The sequence below is a fragment of the Drosophila takahashii genome, chromosome 2R, assembly GCF_030179915.1.
Source record: "Drosophila takahashii strain IR98-3 E-12201 chromosome 2R, DtakHiC1v2, whole genome shotgun sequence".
Taxonomy (NCBI): Eukaryota; Metazoa; Arthropoda; class Insecta; order Diptera; family Drosophilidae; genus Drosophila; species Drosophila takahashii.
The window spans coordinates 41,275,458-41,292,407 of NC_091679.1; the positions used below are offsets into that span (position 1 = coordinate 41,275,458).

General features: G+C 42.2%; 5 protein-coding genes across 10 annotated transcripts; 3 read left to right on the forward strand and 2 right to left on the reverse strand.

The window, feature by feature from the left end:
- Positions 1-457: 457 nt before the first annotated feature.
- LOC108056959 (uncharacterized) lies at positions 458-2,096 on the reverse strand. Its single transcript, XM_017141014.3, has 2 exons — positions 1,591-2,096; positions 458-1,328 (listed from the first exon to the last, which is right to left on the reverse strand). The coding sequence occupies exons 1-2, from the start codon at positions 1,936-1,938 to the stop codon at positions 789-791; spliced, it is 888 nt and encodes a 295-aa protein (XP_016996503.2). The 5' UTR covers positions 1,939-2,096; the 3' UTR covers positions 458-788.
- Positions 2,097-3,661: 1,565 nt separating this feature from the next.
- Positions 3,662-7,852, forward strand: HmgD (High mobility group protein D). Of its 2 annotated transcripts, none has more exons than XM_070214053.1 (3): positions 3,662-3,790; positions 6,538-6,748; positions 6,820-7,852. In XM_070214053.1, exons 2-3 carry the CDS (start codon positions 6,599-6,601, stop codon positions 7,006-7,008), a joined length of 339 nt encoding a protein of 112 aa, XP_070070154.1. In that variant the 5' UTR covers positions 3,662-3,790; positions 6,538-6,598; the 3' UTR covers positions 7,009-7,852. The 2 variants fall into 2 exon arrangements, with proteins under 2 accessions (XP_070070154.1, XP_016996561.3); XM_017141072.3 differs by lacking the exon at positions 3,662-3,790 and adding an exon at positions 4,259-4,350.
- Positions 7,853-8,304: 452 nt separating this feature from the next.
- Tango11 (transport and golgi organization 11) lies at positions 8,305-12,391 on the reverse strand. 4 transcript variants are annotated; one of them, XM_017141069.3, is made up of 3 exons: positions 12,245-12,391; positions 11,452-12,074; positions 8,305-8,810 (listed from the first exon to the last, which is right to left on the reverse strand). In XM_017141069.3, the coding sequence occupies exons 2-3, from the start codon at positions 12,007-12,009 to the stop codon at positions 8,532-8,534; spliced, it is 837 nt and encodes a 278-aa protein (XP_016996558.1). In that variant the 5' UTR covers positions 12,010-12,074; positions 12,245-12,391; the 3' UTR covers positions 8,305-8,531. The 4 variants fall into 4 exon arrangements, with proteins under 4 accessions (XP_016996558.1, XP_016996559.1, XP_070070152.1 ...); XM_017141070.3 differs by having other exon boundaries at positions 11,452-12,071; positions 12,245-12,382; XM_070214051.1 differs by lacking the exon at positions 12,245-12,391 and having other exon boundaries at positions 11,452-12,234.
- LOC108057005 (MIT domain-containing protein 1) lies at positions 9,460-10,480 on the forward strand. The gene has a single exon (XM_017141071.3). The coding sequence runs from the start codon at positions 9,562-9,564 to the stop codon at positions 10,381-10,383; it is 822 nt and encodes a 273-aa protein (XP_016996560.3). The 5' UTR covers positions 9,460-9,561; the 3' UTR covers positions 10,384-10,480.
- A 447-nt stretch (positions 12,392-12,838) lies between the features above and the next one.
- Positions 12,839-16,877, forward strand: LBR (lamin B receptor). Of its 2 annotated transcripts, none has more exons than XM_017141083.3 (3): positions 12,839-12,992; positions 13,350-13,723; positions 14,709-16,877. In XM_017141083.3, the coding sequence occupies exons 2-3, from the start codon at positions 13,376-13,378 to the stop codon at positions 16,503-16,505; spliced, it is 2,145 nt and encodes a 714-aa protein (XP_016996572.2). In that variant the 5' UTR covers positions 12,839-12,992; positions 13,350-13,375; the 3' UTR covers positions 16,506-16,877. The 2 variants fall into 2 exon arrangements, with proteins under 2 accessions (XP_016996572.2, XP_070070151.1); XM_070214050.1 differs by lacking the exon at positions 12,839-12,992 and adding an exon at positions 13,056-13,259.
- Positions 16,878-16,950: the final 73 nt, after the last annotated feature.

The following is a 16,950-nucleotide window of genomic DNA, read 5'->3' on the forward strand; positions in this document are numbered from 1 at the left end:
CGGCAGCGTTTCCATTTCGTTCGCTGCTCTCTTCGTTGCCTTGCTGTGCGGTATCGTATCGGTACAGTACGGTTTGCTGGTGCTGGATTTGCTTTCTCCCACTCACGGTGTTTTTGCCGCCTGGCGTTTCGGCTTCTCTGCTTTTCTTCCGGCGGCACAGTGCACGGCCTCCAATTAGAACCAGTAGTCATAAATGAAAAAAGCAAACCTACAACTGTTATGAGTTTAAAAGAAATTCAAGCCACAAATTATTATGACAATACAGTTATACAATAGGTGTTGTTTTTAATTTATAGTTAATATTGTCAAATCGACAATTTTTAACAATTTTTTAACAAATTATATTTAAAAGGCTAAATAAAAATAAACTTTTTTGTATAGATGAAATTTGAACCTCGGTTCAATTGCCTTTTTACTGGAGTAGATTTACATAATTACATAATCGAAATTCAAAGTTAAAGTTTCTTCTTCAATTTTATTAAAGTAATACAACTTTGTGTGACTAATATGATATGAGTATAAAGGTTACACTTTATTGAAGCAATTAATCTACATAGTTCTTAATTTTAAGTAAGATGAGGTCTCTTTACAGTTCTGAGTTTAACGTGTGTACCTGTAAAAATGTTTCCCAACAAAAGTAATTTCAGTTAGATCTTAAATCAAAAATAATCTTTCAAGTTATTCCAATTAAATAACTTAGAATCGTATTCACAGATAAGTTGTAAGGAATGCACTTCTTATAAACTACAAAATGAAACTTCTTCAGATCCTGACTATGTCCTTGGTTATTAGTTAAAGATATCCACATCGCACGAGTGACCGCCAATCTTGCGACGCTCCATGGAGATCATGTACTGAATCTTGGATTGCATCACCATGGCACTGGCCAGTGGCATATTTCGGATCTGAGCAGCTACGCTCAGTCCGAAGTAGGTGAACTCGTCTTCACCTCGCATTCCCACCCCCAGTCCAACTCCATTTACCCTTCCGGCTACCGATGATCCCAGTCCCAGTCCCAAAACCTCACTCTTCTCAGAAAGAGAGCAGGCAGTCGACATAGGAAGAGGCATCTGTACAGCCGAATGTGGAGCCGTATTGATCTCATCGACCTTGGGCAGCGAAGGCGGCGGAGTGAGGGGCTGATCCATGGGCATGGGTGCTGGAAGGATGGTAAACAAGGACGATGGCGTCGGGATGGATGGCAACTCTGGGGCAGACATGTCATCCGGATCCGGTTTGATCTCGGTTTGCATCTTGATGGGCTTCAATCTTGTGAGACGAATCTGTAGACGCCTAAGTGGCGGCGGGTTTGACGCTTCGAAGTCATTCTGGGAAAGGATAACAGAGAAGAAACCATAACAACAATTACGACCGATACTTTACAATTAGTTAAAGCACTGGAGTCACTAGAATCTGCACTTAAAGTCTAAACTCTCTGGCTTTTCTAGTTTACGAGATATCGTCGTTCATACTGATAAGGATTGCAATAAACCTATCTTTAAGTTCTTATCTTAATGCAAAAAATTACAAGTTTACAAAGACCGGTTGCTAGGATTGCTTTTAGACTATTTTAAGAATATTATATCTTACCGTGTCCAAGAATTCGGCCAGGAAGCCATGAAGTGGGGCAAACCAAGGTGTCTTTGGCTGATATCCCGCAATAGACCGGATCTTCTTCAGCTCCTGGTGGTAGCCAGTGCGCAGATTCTTGATCTTCATCTTCACGCCCTGGATGGTCAGACCTGTTTCGTAAGGCTCTATGTCGGCATTGATCCCGGTCTGAATTCGCCGATAGGCGGCGCTTCGAGCTCGCCGTAAGTAGGGCCGCTTGTTCCACAGACAAGGCTCCCGGCCGTAGAGCTCGACGAACTTGACCGTGCGCTCATCAGAAAATCGATAGGGAAGACCCACCACGCCGGGCGGTACGGGATTGGTCATGGCTGGGCTGCAAAATTGATCTTTTCGGAAGTACTTTCTATTTTTGGAGACCCCCGGTTTCTATGAATAATATGCCCTTGCAAAGCAAGAACGGAGAAAGCACGAACGATAACCTCTCCGCACAACTGCTGCTCTCCAACTGGACGTTATACATGTTGCTTTCTGCTTTGCTGCTGCTTCGCTCGGCCCCCATCGCCCCCTCTCTCCTGCAGTCTCACTCATCTTGTGTGATGCTTATGTTTTTGCAAGTGTGCTTTCAAGTGGGAGGCAAAGCACGAACGAAAGGAATTTAGCACTGCTGCTCGAAAACCATTTCGAGACTGCTAAAATACGAGCATTTTACGAGCTCTTAAACGGAGATGTATTTTTATCCCGCAAACTGACTTTTTTGATTCCTAAAAAAGTTGCCTTATACCCCATCTTCATCAAATTACTGTTTAGAAAAGTTTTCAACTCTAAACCCCAAAATAAAGCATGTAAACAACGATTTTTTCAAGCAATTCCAAAGCAGAAACGAATGAAAATTTGCTGACGACGTGCTTTGTTGCTTTTGCAGTGCTGCTTGGGAGAGAAACGGATAAGAGCGAGAGAGAGAGGGCGCAGGCCCGTTATTTGAGAGGCGCTCTTGGAGCACAGTGGCGCAGCCAAGGGGGTTTCGGCTCCAAACGAACATAAGGTGTGAAATCTGAAATATTTCAACCCCCTTGAAATAATATTTGGGGCCACTACTGTTCTAAACAATAAACTTTGACGCTACTGATGCTGCAAATACGCTCCAGTCACGCAGAAACTTACGCAAAATTTGGGGTCAGGACTCTATTTGAATGGGATACTGTGTTGCAAAATTGTAGCTACAAAACATAATAAATCAAACTCTAAAAACCTAAGATATTTTCCCCCTAAAGAAACTCTGCAAACGCCCCTGAACTTTGAATGCAAATTAACATGCATAAATACATACATACATAAACAATCAGACATAATAAAGCTGAATTGAAGTTGTCATAGAAATGTATGCCTCTCTCTTTCTGCAACTTGAGAGTGAAGAATCGGAGAGGGATCGCCAGCCATTAACAGCAGCTGTTAATTAACAGCGAGTATTATGGCTTGTGTGGTTTTGCATTAATATTGAATTTTTCCTAGGCCCCGAGATCGTTTTTCCCTATGCGCCCCTCTTGCAATCTCGATGCAACGGAATGCAGTTTCTTCCCTTCAGGTAGGTTCCATCTCTTTCATCTGCCTGTTTGTCTTTCCTTCTGCCAGCGCCCCTTCCCTATTCCTGCCTTATCCTTGGCTATTGTGAACTTGCAACAGCGCGTGACATCGTTATCCTTTGTGCCTCCGGGAGGAAAAACTGCATCGGCAATTCTAGGACCCATCCTTTGTTAGCGTTTTCGGGGCATTTACGATTTGATTGTGGGAAAATGTGTGACAGCATCTGCCGCTGAAAATCTAGTCGAAATGTAACGGTTATAACCCTATTGGGATTCTTCAAGAATTATTTTCCAGGATATTTTTTAAACTATAAAAATATTACATTTATACATATATGAACATGGTATTTTAATCGTTGGATTTCAATGAACAATCATTTCTCTGATTTATAGTAAATAAAATAAAAATCAAAATAATTTTCGAATATGGGATATAATGGTCTAAAAGAAATAAATATGAAAATCTAAATAAATTCTTTGACAGAGAATCAGTACTAGCATTGCCTTTCACATTTGATCTGTTCGAGCATTTGTATAGAAAAAATCAGGTGAAAAATTCGTCAAGCAAAGGAGAACATTTCTCGTACTATAAGTGAACCGAAATAAAATATTTAAAAAGTGTTTACTTCAAACCGAAGGTAAGTTAACCAATGATACCTAATATTTCTTAAGGGGAATCAAGATTTAAAAATCTATCTGATATAAATTAAAAGATTGCTTTTTTTAATGTCCTACAATTAACTATGCTAGTTGCTTGGATTAACTTTTGGCGCCATTTTTAAAAAGCGACCCTCGTTCTTTTTGTGGTATGCGTTCCGTTCAACCGAGAGAGTTTTGCTCAGGTTTCTTTGCAAGTATGCGTTCGCAGACGAAAATGGGAAACTGCCAAAAAGTCGCCGTCTTTTTCACAGGAATCGAAGGGAAAATCGCCCACAATTTGATTTTCCCAACTAGTTGTACAATTGTTCCAAAATCATTTTCCCTGCTTAGCGTTTTATTTGTTTTTACATGCCATTCATCGTCTTCCGTTTTGCTCGCCGCCGCAGAGAGAGAGGGAGAGAGAAACTCTCTCTCTGCCGCGTCGCAGCCGGCGTCGCTGCCAGTCGGCGTTTTCGCCTTCCTACTCGCTTTCGTTCTTTTCGTGCTGCCGCCAGACGCGTTCTTCTGTACAGTTCAAATCGAGCCACACAAGCGAAAGGTTGGTTTCCTCCAGTCAGTTCCAGAAACATTGTGCAAATATAAATCAGAAAATACATTGAAATAGTTGCCAGTCCTGTAAATAATAAGTGCCCAGTGAAGAGTGCAGTTTGCAGTCGAAAACTGCCGTTTTTCGCCGTGAAATCAGCCAGTGAATTTTCAAGCAGCGCGTGTCTGTACCCCAGAGCCACAGAAGAGCGGCGAAAGCGTTGCCATTTTGGCTTGACTTCCTCCTTTGCTCGCTGCTTCTTAGGCCTCGCCTCAAAATGGCCGCCGATGTCGCAATTTTCCCTGTTTTCGCTCAAAACTTGCTGTTTTCGGTGGAAATTGTTTGTTAGACGCCTGTAAAAACGCGCGCTTTTCTCGCCTGTACTATTTCATATGCGTTTTTGTGCATTTGTTTTTACCCGACATTTAGCGTTTCTCTTTTAATTCGCCGGTTCGGTGAGAGAGGGAGAGTAGAGCTCTCCCGCTCTCCGAGAGAGTAGTGCTTCCTCAGCTAATTTCCTTGTTAATAATTTGTTTGTTTTGTTTGTTAGCCATGAGATATTGGAAAACAAGCGATTTCAATAAAATCTATATCTAAAGATGTAGATATGTAATCTGAAAAAGTCTGAGAAAACCCAAAAAACAAAGCCACGCTCTCTTGAACATCTGCCGCCTTCATTTTTTTTGCGTACCTCTGCCGACGCCGACTGCGGCAGAGCAGAGCGAATACGTGTGAGAGTGCCGCCTTCATTTTTGGCAGTCGACGCCAACTCGTTCACTTTTTTTCGAAGAACAAGCGGCAAAGGTTGGTGAACGCGGCTCGATAAATAAAATAAATACTTGTAAAAAGCATAAATTTTGTGATAAATACATTTTGTACAAAGTGCGAAGCAGGCTGCTTGATTTAGTAAACGAATCACTTTGAAGTTGCCTTAAAGAGAGAGCGAAAGAGAGCGGTGATTAAACACGTTGAATTGTCAACTTTATTTACCGAAAACCCTGTTAAAACAGTTCATTTTGAATAGAAAATCGGTGTTTTCTTAAAGGCCTGTACCCCAAAATGCCATTTCCCTGGCATTTTTCACAATTTTTCTCGGTTTTTTCCTACACTTTGAGAGCGCGTCGCAGTCTGTACCAATATAAGGCAGTCATCGCATACAGAAAAAGTGTGTGCTGCCATTTCGCTGCTTTTCGCACTCGCCCTCGAAATTGTTGCCTCTTTTTAGCCCGAATAAAAGGTCTTTAAGCCCGCTAAATAGTTGCAATCCCAAAGGTCCACACATATTGCCCTGTAGAACGCCAATTAATTTCATATTAATTATTAAGTGGCGCGCGTTCAGGCAGGCAGAAGAAGCAAAAAGCGCGAGAGAGCAAGCGCGCGCGCGCGCATTTTTCGGTTTTTATTTCCCCATTTCGTTTGAGAGCGCTGAGTAGTAGTAGTGGCATCTCCCTTGCGCCGCCATTGCTCGCCTCCGGTGGTGGCTTGCTGTCTCGCTCTGCCGCCGCCGCTGTTGTTGCCTTTGCCTCTACTTTGCTTTTGGTACAGGAACATGGCGCGCTGCTAAAAAGAAAATGTGCTGCCCATAACATTTTGAATTAAAGTGTTTAGTTTTGGCCCGGGGAGTACAGTACTACAGAGCAGTTAAAGGTTATTAGTAAATAAATATGAAACTATAAGGAAAAATGCTATATAAATAGAGGGACTACTCTAAAATACAATGTTTAGCATAGCAAATATTCCTGGGCTGTTAGGTGTTTTTTCTGTACAGGAAAAGTACTAGGTTTTAATTCTGTACAATACTTTATAAGACTGATCTTAAAGTTAAACTACAGAAATAGATTAAAAATTAAAGTAAAAGTACAGTACTACAGAGTATAGTTTATACAGATTATTAAGAACAAATTGATTAAAAAACCCTAAATTAGTTGAGGCATGTTATAAGAAAGTATTCCAGCAGTTCCCAAAAGTCTTAAATGTTCAGAGCAAAATATGACTCCAGAGCACTAGTTATAGATTGTTAATTATAGCTGGTAAATACTAGGAAAATGCTCTTAACTATAGTCTGAAACTTGTTTCTAAAAATAAGTATAGACTTTGTATTAAAATGACTTTTTGATTAAAGAAGTTAGGGCGACTTTAATGCACCTATTATATGATATGAAATCTAACTAATATTTATCCCCTTTATTCCACTTACAGCCCGAAGCAAATAATACCTAGTGTAACACTTGTTAAATAGTTTCAACAAAACACAAATAATATGGCCGATAAACCAAAACGCCCACTCTCCGCTTACATGCTGTGGCTCAACAGTGCCCGCGAGTCGATCAAGAGGGAGAATCCCGGCATCAAGGTCACCGAGGTGGCCAAGCGCGGTGGCGAATTATGGAGGGCAATGAAGGACAAGTCGGTGAGTACAACTAAACCCTCCAATTACCCATGAACACCTTACTTACATGCCGTTTTTATTTCTCTCCTTAGGAGTGGGAGGCCAAGGCTGCCAAGGCCAAGGATGATTACGATCGGGCCGTCAAGGAGTTCGAGGCTAACGGCGGTGGTAGCGGTGCCGCCAACGGTGGATCCAAAAAGCGCGCGAAACCAGCGAAAAAAGCAGCCAAGAAGAGCAAGAAGGACGAGTCCGATGAGGACGATGATGATGAGAGCGAGTAGACTGCTCATACCTACCCTTATCTCCATCACCAAGTCACACACACACACACAAAACAAGACCCCAAGAAACCAACAAAAACACTGCATTTGCATCCACAAATCCCCTTAATAGCATAGAAAGCCCAGCCCGATCGGTCATCTCATCAACAAACGAGATCTGTTCAGGTTGCAACTAAAACTACACAAACACCCGAGAGAAGAACAAAAATACGTGAAAATAAGCAAAATTGTATTTATACATATGAATTTAAGTTTATAGTAGTCGTTTCTCTTATAATAACCATATACAAAGAAGAGAGGACAACCAACAGGAAAGGAGAAGAATGTCAGAGAAGAAGGATGTTTTTTTTTACATTTCTGCGGCGTTTCGTCTGGAAAAACGATGCGTTTCAGGGATTGAAGAGAAAATCTATCTTGCATATAAATTTTGTAAAGTAAACGATAACATAATTCCATTAAAAATAAAAAAAAAGATACAAAAATTGCAATTGTTCTCTCAGTAGTTGGATGAAAATGACTATCGTTCTGTTAACTTTGAGATCGGGCTGAAGAAAGGGGATTGTTTATCCACTTCACAGACAGAAAATACACGAGAAACAATACAAACAAAACACCGCAAATGAAACAAACGAAATTTCGCTCAGGTCTTTTCGTCATTTTGCATTAAACTTAATGTTTAACGTCTTGTTAGCTAAAGATGTATAGCAGAAGAGGAAATCGGAAGGTAGATGAGACAAGCAGATGTAATTGCATTTAATCGGTAGTTTTAATTGATAACTATACGTATAATTTAATGAGAAAACCAACAAAATAAAATAAATACATTTTTTAAATGCGTTGAAAATCGACCGCTCTTTAATTGCTGAAGAGAATGGGGAAAAAGAATAAAAACACCTGGTTTTTGGTACTTTAAACGTTTTATTTTAAATATCATTATGAATTCAATAGTTGATTCATGCTAAACTCTAAAATGATTTCCATCGTTTCCGGTAGTTATGCAAAAATCAATGCAATGACTTCTGTGGGATTTAGTGAACTATTATATATTATTTAACTATTTATCGTATGGGATTATCGCATACAAATACCATTAGAGTTCTTGTCTTCACTTTGGGATTATCAAATGTTAACAGATCTACAACGGAAACAACCCTTTAAACAATATCTGCGGTTCGATGATTCAGGTGAATGCTACGTAGAGATTAAAGCTTAAATTTAGATACATGCTCCTATTGGACTGGTGCCAGATCTTACAAATTAAGTATGGGGGCCTTTGCTTTTTGGTTTTCCACGGTGTACAAAACAGAACGGTGTTGCGCTTATTTATTATCGAGCTTAGACTACGAAGTTGTATGGCAAACAAAAAACAAAGTCTCTCTCAGAGCCTTTCCACGAAAAAGAAACGATATGAAGTCAAGAAACGAAAGAAGCTGTTCCAAAAGGGTGTCCATAGCAAGGTGGTGATACTATCACCGAAGATCTCCAACCATCAGCAGCCTGACCTGACCACACATAACTCATGTCTAATTGCGATTCAGCCAGAATATTGTCTTGAGAACGAAGTAGGCCAGGCCCAGACAGTAGACGATCTTCTCCCGCTGCGTGCGCTGCTCGTTGTTGATCTCGATGTTGAGCACCCGGCGATTCAGCTTGGCCAGCTGGCGTCTCAGATACAGGATCTCCTCGTGGGGCGTCAGCTCGCCCATGGGCGTGCCCTCGCGATGCGCCAACATCGAGGCATCCAGGTTGTTGTGCTGCTGCTGATTCAACTGCGACCGTTTGCTGGCACTGCCCGTGGTCAACTGGAAGAAATTCCAAGGAGAGGATTAGAGATTTATAAAGATGGCTTAAGGTTATTGTACCATTTCAAAGTGTCGGGTTAGGAAATATATATGTAGAGGAAGTGGCAAATTTTGGAGAATGTTATTGTAATTAAGGTGACAGTAAAATTGGGGGAGAGTTAAAACTCATAAATAGGGGTATGGTATACCATATCATAAAACTCTATGAAACATAAATTCATTTGATGGTCCTAACATAATATATTTGGAATTATTTTCTAATGAGGTGTTTTTTGACCTACCATTTTAAATAAATAAATTATTTTTTGATCCTAAAATATAACAGAATCTCTGATGAAAAAACAAGTATTTTTCTCCCTTCAAATGTCCAGTTCTAACATAATATACTAGGAATTATTTTTTGTTTTTGACCTACCATTTTAAATAAATAAATTATTTTTTGATCTTGAAATATGACAGAATCTCTGATAAAAAGGAAGTATTTTTCCCCCTACAAATTTCCAGTCCTAACATATATATTATTATATTATTTTATAATGAGTAATGAAGTGTTTTTTAAACCACCATTTTATATAATGAAATTAATTTTTGATCTTAAAATATGACTGAATTTCGGATAAAAAGGGAAGTATATGTTCCCCTTCAAATTTCCAGTCTCTAAGCAGTTTCCCTATAAACAATCAACATTCAAAAACTCCCCCTAAATCGAAATTTCTGTATAGTCAACAATTCTTGTTTTTCGGTCCGAGCAATGACAACCAGTCCAATCTTTGCCGAAGTAGACGAAGGCGAGCTGCCCAAACTGGAGGCGATTATCAGTGCCCTGAAATGCGAGCAGACGGGTCACATTATGGAGGCGATCCTGCTGTACGAGGAGAGCATCTTCAAGTTGTCCCAAATGGCTGAGGCGGAGCCGAGTCGCCGCCAGCTGTGTGGGAAGTACCTGAAGACGTACGAGGCGCGGGCCAAGCAGCTGAGGGACCAGGTCAAGGGTCACCTGCACTCCAGCCGAATGCTGGATCACATCGGCATCGAGCAGGGTGCCAGGGGTAGGAGCTACCAGCGGTTGTTGGGTCCGTACTTGGACGACGGCGTGCGGGAGGCCCATCTCAACGAGCCTCATCTCACGGAGCCGCCGCATTTCAGGAATCTGCTCAACTTTCTGGAGGTGCTCGTGAAGAACTGTCGCTATCTGAAGTATATACGCTTAACGACTCGACCAGATGCAGTGGCTCCCAAGAATCAGCTACAGATTTTGCAGCAAATGAAGAACGACCTGGCCGGTGGCAATATCCAAATGAATTTCCAGATGGACGACAGCCTGCACGATCGTAAGATTGTGCTAAGCTCCGGGGTGGTCATCAAAATTGGCCGGGGTCTCCACTATTTTGAACCAGCGGAGGGCTCCTACAATTTGGGGCTCTGCGACTTCGATTTTCGCAAGTGCCTGGCCACCGAGGTGGACGTCTGGAAGTGTCGTCCTTTTGCCAAGCGGCTCAAGGACTCGCAGGAGGACGAGTTCCAGGCCGCCAAGGAGGATCGACCGCAGGCGCATGCCTACTCCAGCGATTAGCAAGAGTGAGAGTGGGATTTCCACATGGTCGGTTGAAATTAGGTCAGTCGCCTTATCGAATCAGTACTAGAAATTAATAAAAGCAGCAGGTTGTTAATCTCTTTGCTGACTGAATGGGCGGGAAGCGAAGCATGACCGCTGATTGCTTTTACTAGGTATTCCATTGCATCATGTCTTTATAGATTGCAAAGCTGCAAATCAATATGCAGAAATGAAGGATTTCAATCCAATATTGGTTTATAGAAGAGGACAAATAGCAGTGGAAAAAGGGGAATATAATTGTCGTGTATGCCAATTATAATCAAATAAAAGCGGTTCTATCAATTCAAGTGATACTTAAAACAGAAATCAAATGAACATAGGTAACTCTAGTGTCTACTAATACTGATAAGTCAACTAACAATTTCGACAGGCGTCGCAAAAGACAATAGATTTTAGCATTTTAATTCAATAACCTAATGAAAAATAAATCACTGAATAAAATATGTATGGAAATAAAAATTCGTGGCTTTTTCGATGGCAAAACTAAAAAAAATATAATTTTTGAGGGATTTCGAATAAATAGTCATATATTTACTATTGCCCTGCTTATAGCTATCTATAACGTGCTTTAATTTCAACTAACTGAATAGATTTATTTTAAAAATTCAGATTGAATCCGAACGAACATTTCCAGTCAGTCGAAAGTTAAGTCAGTACTTTAAAATCTGGACTATTTAATTTGCAGTGATTTACATTTAAGTAAAGTATGTTTAGATAAATAGTCGAAAGTCGAAAGCCTTTAAAACCAACTAAGGATTGAATATAAAAAAAAATTCCATTATTTATAGAGTAACTCGTAGCAGTGTCGTAGGCAGGATTTAGTTGAGGGGTTTTCAGTACAAATAATTATTATTTTGGATAGGATTTAACCCGAGAGTCGGTTCTATACACCCAAAATAACCCTCCCTGTTCATAGAACTATTTGAATGGAATTACAATCGAATGAAATATAAGTGAGTAGAAACCTGAAACCTCTTTATACATAACTCGAGTGCCCACTGATAAATCCTCTGTATATTTACTCACCTGGGAGTCCGATTCCACGGAGTGGGTGTCGTTGGCGTGGAATCCCATGCGGGCGACTCCATTGGCACGCACATACTGGGTGGCCGCGTGGCCCTCCTCGTCGTCGGCGTCCTCGTCGAGATCGTGGCCGTACAAGTGATGACCGTTGGCCCGGATGGGCGAGCTCTCCTCGGAGGCCGAGGGAAAGTGGTGGTCGGTGAGGGTGATGACGCGCGGCGGCGTCTGGACGCGCACCAAACCAATTGAAGGGTTCTTGGGCAGAATGGAGTTCTCCAGCTGGATTTCCCGCGGCGCCGAGCGCGTCTCCAGGTGCTGATTGTGACCCAGGACCACGATTCGATCGGGCACATTCATGTCGATCTTGTCGTGGTAATTCCAGGAGCTGATCATCCCGTTCTGGTTGGAGAGCAGCAGATCCTCGTCGGAATACTCCCCGGTGGCCTTGATCCGCTTGGGAACCCGCATCCTGTCGTTGATTTCGTGGGCAAACTTGGCCTCATTGTAGAGATCATCGTCCAGTCCATTGAACATGGGCGTCGGCGATTGGGGGGTCACCATGGTGGGTCTCCTCTCAGCAGATCCTAAGTCCTCTCTATATACTTACTCTTTATTCCGCAGCGCTACTTTTGGTTTTTCCGTTGTTTTTCACAATTTTTATTTTCAAGGAGGCGGCCGTGAGAGAGACGTTTTCATAACAAATTAGTAACCAGAATTTGGCAAGCGCAACATTTTCGTCTGTTTTGTGTGCGTTGTGTTCGGTGCAATTGGTGTTTTTCGAATGCTTTCTACTTACATTGCTCAGGAATTGACAGGAAAATGTCCGGGAAATCCGTAATAATTTACAATTTTTCTCCTGCTTTTGTTATGTGTGTGAGGAGAATGGTGCTAGAATGCGCTAAAAAATCCCGAACATGACAGGACTGTTCTGTTATTTGCCAGTTGTGGCACTAACGGCGGTTTTATAGCTAAATTAATTAGGGGTTCTTAAATTATAAATTAAATGTCGTGATTAACTTGTTAACTTTTCGTTTGTTACTTTAACAGGAATTAATAAAATGTATCCTTAAACAACTAGTCACTGCTGGTTGACAATTCTGTAGAACTTTTTATAGCTTAAGATATTATTAATTGTTTAAATTAAACGTATTTATATAATATATTTTTAATGTATAGTACTTTTATTATAATAAACATATTTTTTATTTTTATGTAAATTATTAAAACCTTTTACTTATTCGAACATTTTTATATTTTTTAATTTATTTTAGTTCGAGTTTTTATTTTAATGACCATCTAGTTCTTAATAATTTGTAATATCTTGAAATGTTAACGTTAACATCACGCCGCGTGCTGTTAGGCGCATTTGGCGTTAGCCAACACTAAAAAAAATACCAACGCAAGGGCCGCGCTCATTTTACAACAAAATTTCCGCAACCGCCGACAGCCAGACGCGCGTCTTTTTTTAACCAGTGATTTGTGCTGAATTTACGGCGTTTCATTAGCGCCAGAAAGTGAAAAACTACAACTAACTAGCAGCAGCAGTGAGTAAACAAGTTTTTAAGTGCCAAAAGTAGTTAGAACTAAGTTAAAACAGCGATTAAATCAGCTACCAAGCAAGCGAGAGAGAGGGAGAGAGCGAGCGGTCTCTGCCAGCGTCGCTGCCTGCGGAATGTACAGTTGCGGCAGCGACGTCGCTTTTCCTTTCGGCGCGCAAACACAAATAAAGCAGAACAAATAGAGAAAAAACAGCAAAAACAACAAAGAGAACTAGAGAAAACTGCAGAGTAACTTAAAAACATTTATAGATTGTGTGTATTTTGTAAACTATAAATAAAATATAGCACTCGCTGCGTGAGAAACTAAAGATGATAAGCTGACTGATGATTTTCATTTTGCAGCACGTTTTTTCGGCTCGTAATTCATCATGGATCGTCGCCTGAGACGCCCGCGCCGCACGGACGAAGTGTCCAGCGGCCCAGTTCTGCAGCAATCCTCGCAGCCCAGCCAACTGCCGGTGACCCGGCGAGCGGGATCCCTCACAGCGGCAGCAGCAGCCGCAGGAACCACCGGTCCCGCCACCCGGACACGTGCCTCCCCGTCGCGCAACAAGGTCACCGCACCGCCCTCGCCCGAACTGGGACCGCGCACCCGCCGCTCCAGCCGCCCGAGGTCGTCGGTGGGTCCGCTCACCGCAGCGGCCCCAGGATCCGGTTCCTCGCTGCTCGCCAAGGCCGCCATCAAGGCTCGCACGCCCATCCGAGAGGTTTCCGAGGTGAGTGCTTCGCCAAACCAGTTTTCCCGCGCAGAGAAAGAAAAATGTATACATTTATAGTACTATTTTTTATGAAATATCTTCTATTTTCACCAATGAAGATCCAGAGCTATACAGAATTTTTTTATTTATATTTATGATGTATTTATGATGATCACCACAATATTATGGGTATTATCAGTTTACTATTCAAGTTATTTGTTTCCCCACTTAATTTTATGGATATCTTGTAGTACATATAGACAGGAAAGAATGAAAAACTTTTTGTCCATCGTAATAGTTATCAACAATTAAATAATATAGTAAATATCAGTAAAGTATTTGTTTTCTAATCAATCACTTTATATAACTTATCATCTTAATTGTTTTTGATATCACCTATAGAAGCAAAGGAACTTCAAATCAAGTATTGACGAAAAATGATTACAAACATGTTTGATTTAATGATCGTTTTAGTACTTCTTTATATTTTTTCTATTCTTAGAGAAAAATAACGAGCAAAAAAACGATAAATTATGATATCAAATATTTTACTACGAATATTATTTACGAAAAATGATTGCAAACATGATTGATTTAATGATCGTTTTGGAAATTCTTTATATTTTTCTATTCTTATAGAAAAATAACGATAAATTATAGTATCAAATAGTTTACTCCATTTGAGCGATACATTTCTTAAATTCTCATAAAATAATCAGCTCCAGAATTTATAACCATTTAGCATACCGAGTTTTTTTCTATGTGGTATAGGAGTATTTGAGCTGATAAGCTTTACCCCAACTGCTTATCAGCTCAAGGGCTGTTTTCATGTGGTACCAAAAGGGAATTTGGGCTAGAGATTAGGAATGTGTAATTGCCGAATTAAACTGGTGATTACCTTTGTTTAATTGTACCAATAAATAAATCGAAAAGCTTAATTTCCAATACCTCCATATAAGCCTGACTAAAAATCCCCACTAATCTCAATCATCCTAATTTACAGGTACCGTCGCCCGCTCGTCAGACGTCCAGCAGTTTGCCCCTGGCCTTGACCACCAACACATCCAGTGGGGCCCCGAATAAGCTGTTCAACACGAGCTCCACGAACAGCGGCAACAACTACAGTCGCACCACCACAACGAGCACCACAACCAGCGAGCGCATCGAGATTCGCGCCGAGGGCGAAAGTGAGGTGGACACGGACTCCATTCGCAAGCGAATCACCGAACGACTCCGCCGATCGGTGTCCAAAACTATCTCGAATTTGGCCGGAACCCCGGTGACAAACACCGAAGAAGGCAGTCGCTACAGCCGCAGTGTTTCGCGATCCGTGTACGACGATGAGAAGTCCTCGAAGCGCAGCTACTCCACCGGGGAGGAGGACATCGAGGAGGAGGAAGAGGTGGAGGAGGATCAGTTCCGTAGCTTCAATGTCACCCGTAAATCGGCCACACCGGCGGAAATTTCGTGTCGCCAGCTGAAGGCTCCCCGCGAATTCGGAGGCTGGCTGGGTGCCTTCCTCCTGCTGCTCCTGCTGCCCACCGCTGTGTACTATCTCACCTGGAGCTGCACGGCCCGTAACTCCTGTCAGTTTAAGCGCCTCAATCTGGGCATTCTGCTGGATGTTAACTACCTAACACGTCAAGTGTTTCAGCCACGAGTTGTTGGCGCCTTTGCCGCCTATCAGGTGGTGGTTTTTGTCCTCGTGGCCCTGCTGCCCGGACGAAGGGTTCATCTCACCCGGGAGACCTACAAGTTCAACTGTCTGGCGGTGTCACTTACTCTTCTGATTGCCGGTGGAGTCGCGGAGTATCTGAAGTATCCGGTGGTGACCTTCATTCTGCGTCACTATCTACGTTTCTGCATTTTCGGACTCGTCGGCGCCTTTGTGGCAGCTGCCTGGAGTTACTGGCTCGTGGACACGGCCAAGTACAACGTGCTGCGTCAGACGCTGACCAATGATTATGGCAGGACTGGCAGCTTTGTGGTGGACTTTGCGCTGGGCAGGCAGCTGAATCCCAAGTGGCTGGGACGCGTGGATTGGAAGCAGTTCCAGTATCGTCTCTCCTTGATCACCACTTTTCTGTATGCCGTTTGTTATATCTACCAGACGCTCGTGTGGCCGCAAAAGCCACAAATGGCGGAGCAGGAGGGCTATCTTCATTTGGTCAAGTACTATTGGAACAATGTCAACTACGATGCGGGCACCCTGCTCTCGGCCAGCTGTCTGCTGCTCTACGTACTGGATTCGATTGTTTTTGAGCACCACCTGAGCTCCTCTTTCGAACTGCAACACGAGGGATATGGCTGCTTGCTGCTCCTGCGCTACGCAGCCACTCCTTACTTGCTGACGGCGGTTACCAAGTATTTCTACGAGCAACGCATACCCATCTCCTGCTGGTATGCTCCTTTAGGAGTGGCCGCCCTGCTGTCTCTGGGATTGCTGGTGAAGCGTTTCAGCTGCGCCTACAAGTACAAATACCGGCTGAACTCACAGAGTCCGATCTTCGCCAACATTGAGACCATTCACACGTATCAGGGAAGCCGCCTGCTGCTCAGCGGGATGTGGGGTTGGGTCAGGCAGCCCAATTACCTCGGCGATATCCTGGCTTTGCTAGCCCTGGCTGCTCCCGTCGCCCTGCGTCCTGCCTGGCCTCCAGTTTTGGGTCTCAGCCTGATCGTCCTGCTGCTGCTGCACCGCGCCACTCGGGCGAACGCCAGGAATCAGGCGCGCTATCACTCGTCGTGGCATCGCTACAGCACCCAGGTGCGCAGCTACATCCTGCCCAGGATCTACTAAGCACCTAGTTGACTTCTTTTATTTTTGTGGCCATTTTTATTTCGATTTCAGTTTGTTTTTATTTTATGTTTCGAATTTTGTATATAGAAATACGTATTCATATTCAGCCCCCCCATTCATTTAAGTACAAAATTTGATTTTACTCTCGCCGACGAACATTGAAGAAAATCCTTAATCACAAACACACATATAAGCTTAAGACAAAAGACTCCCAAAACATCTAGATGTACGAACTTATGCGCTTAAGATCTAGACACCTTAAATATATTCATTACTTTATTATATCTATATGGTATGCATATAGAAAGTACTTTTTAAACTTAAATATAAAATAAAAAATCTTTAGTTTCTATGCTCTAAAGAAACGCACAACGATTTGAGTTGTTATTTGGTTAAAATGGATGCTTGATGAGAAATGCTATCAGATTAATAAGGATTTCCCATA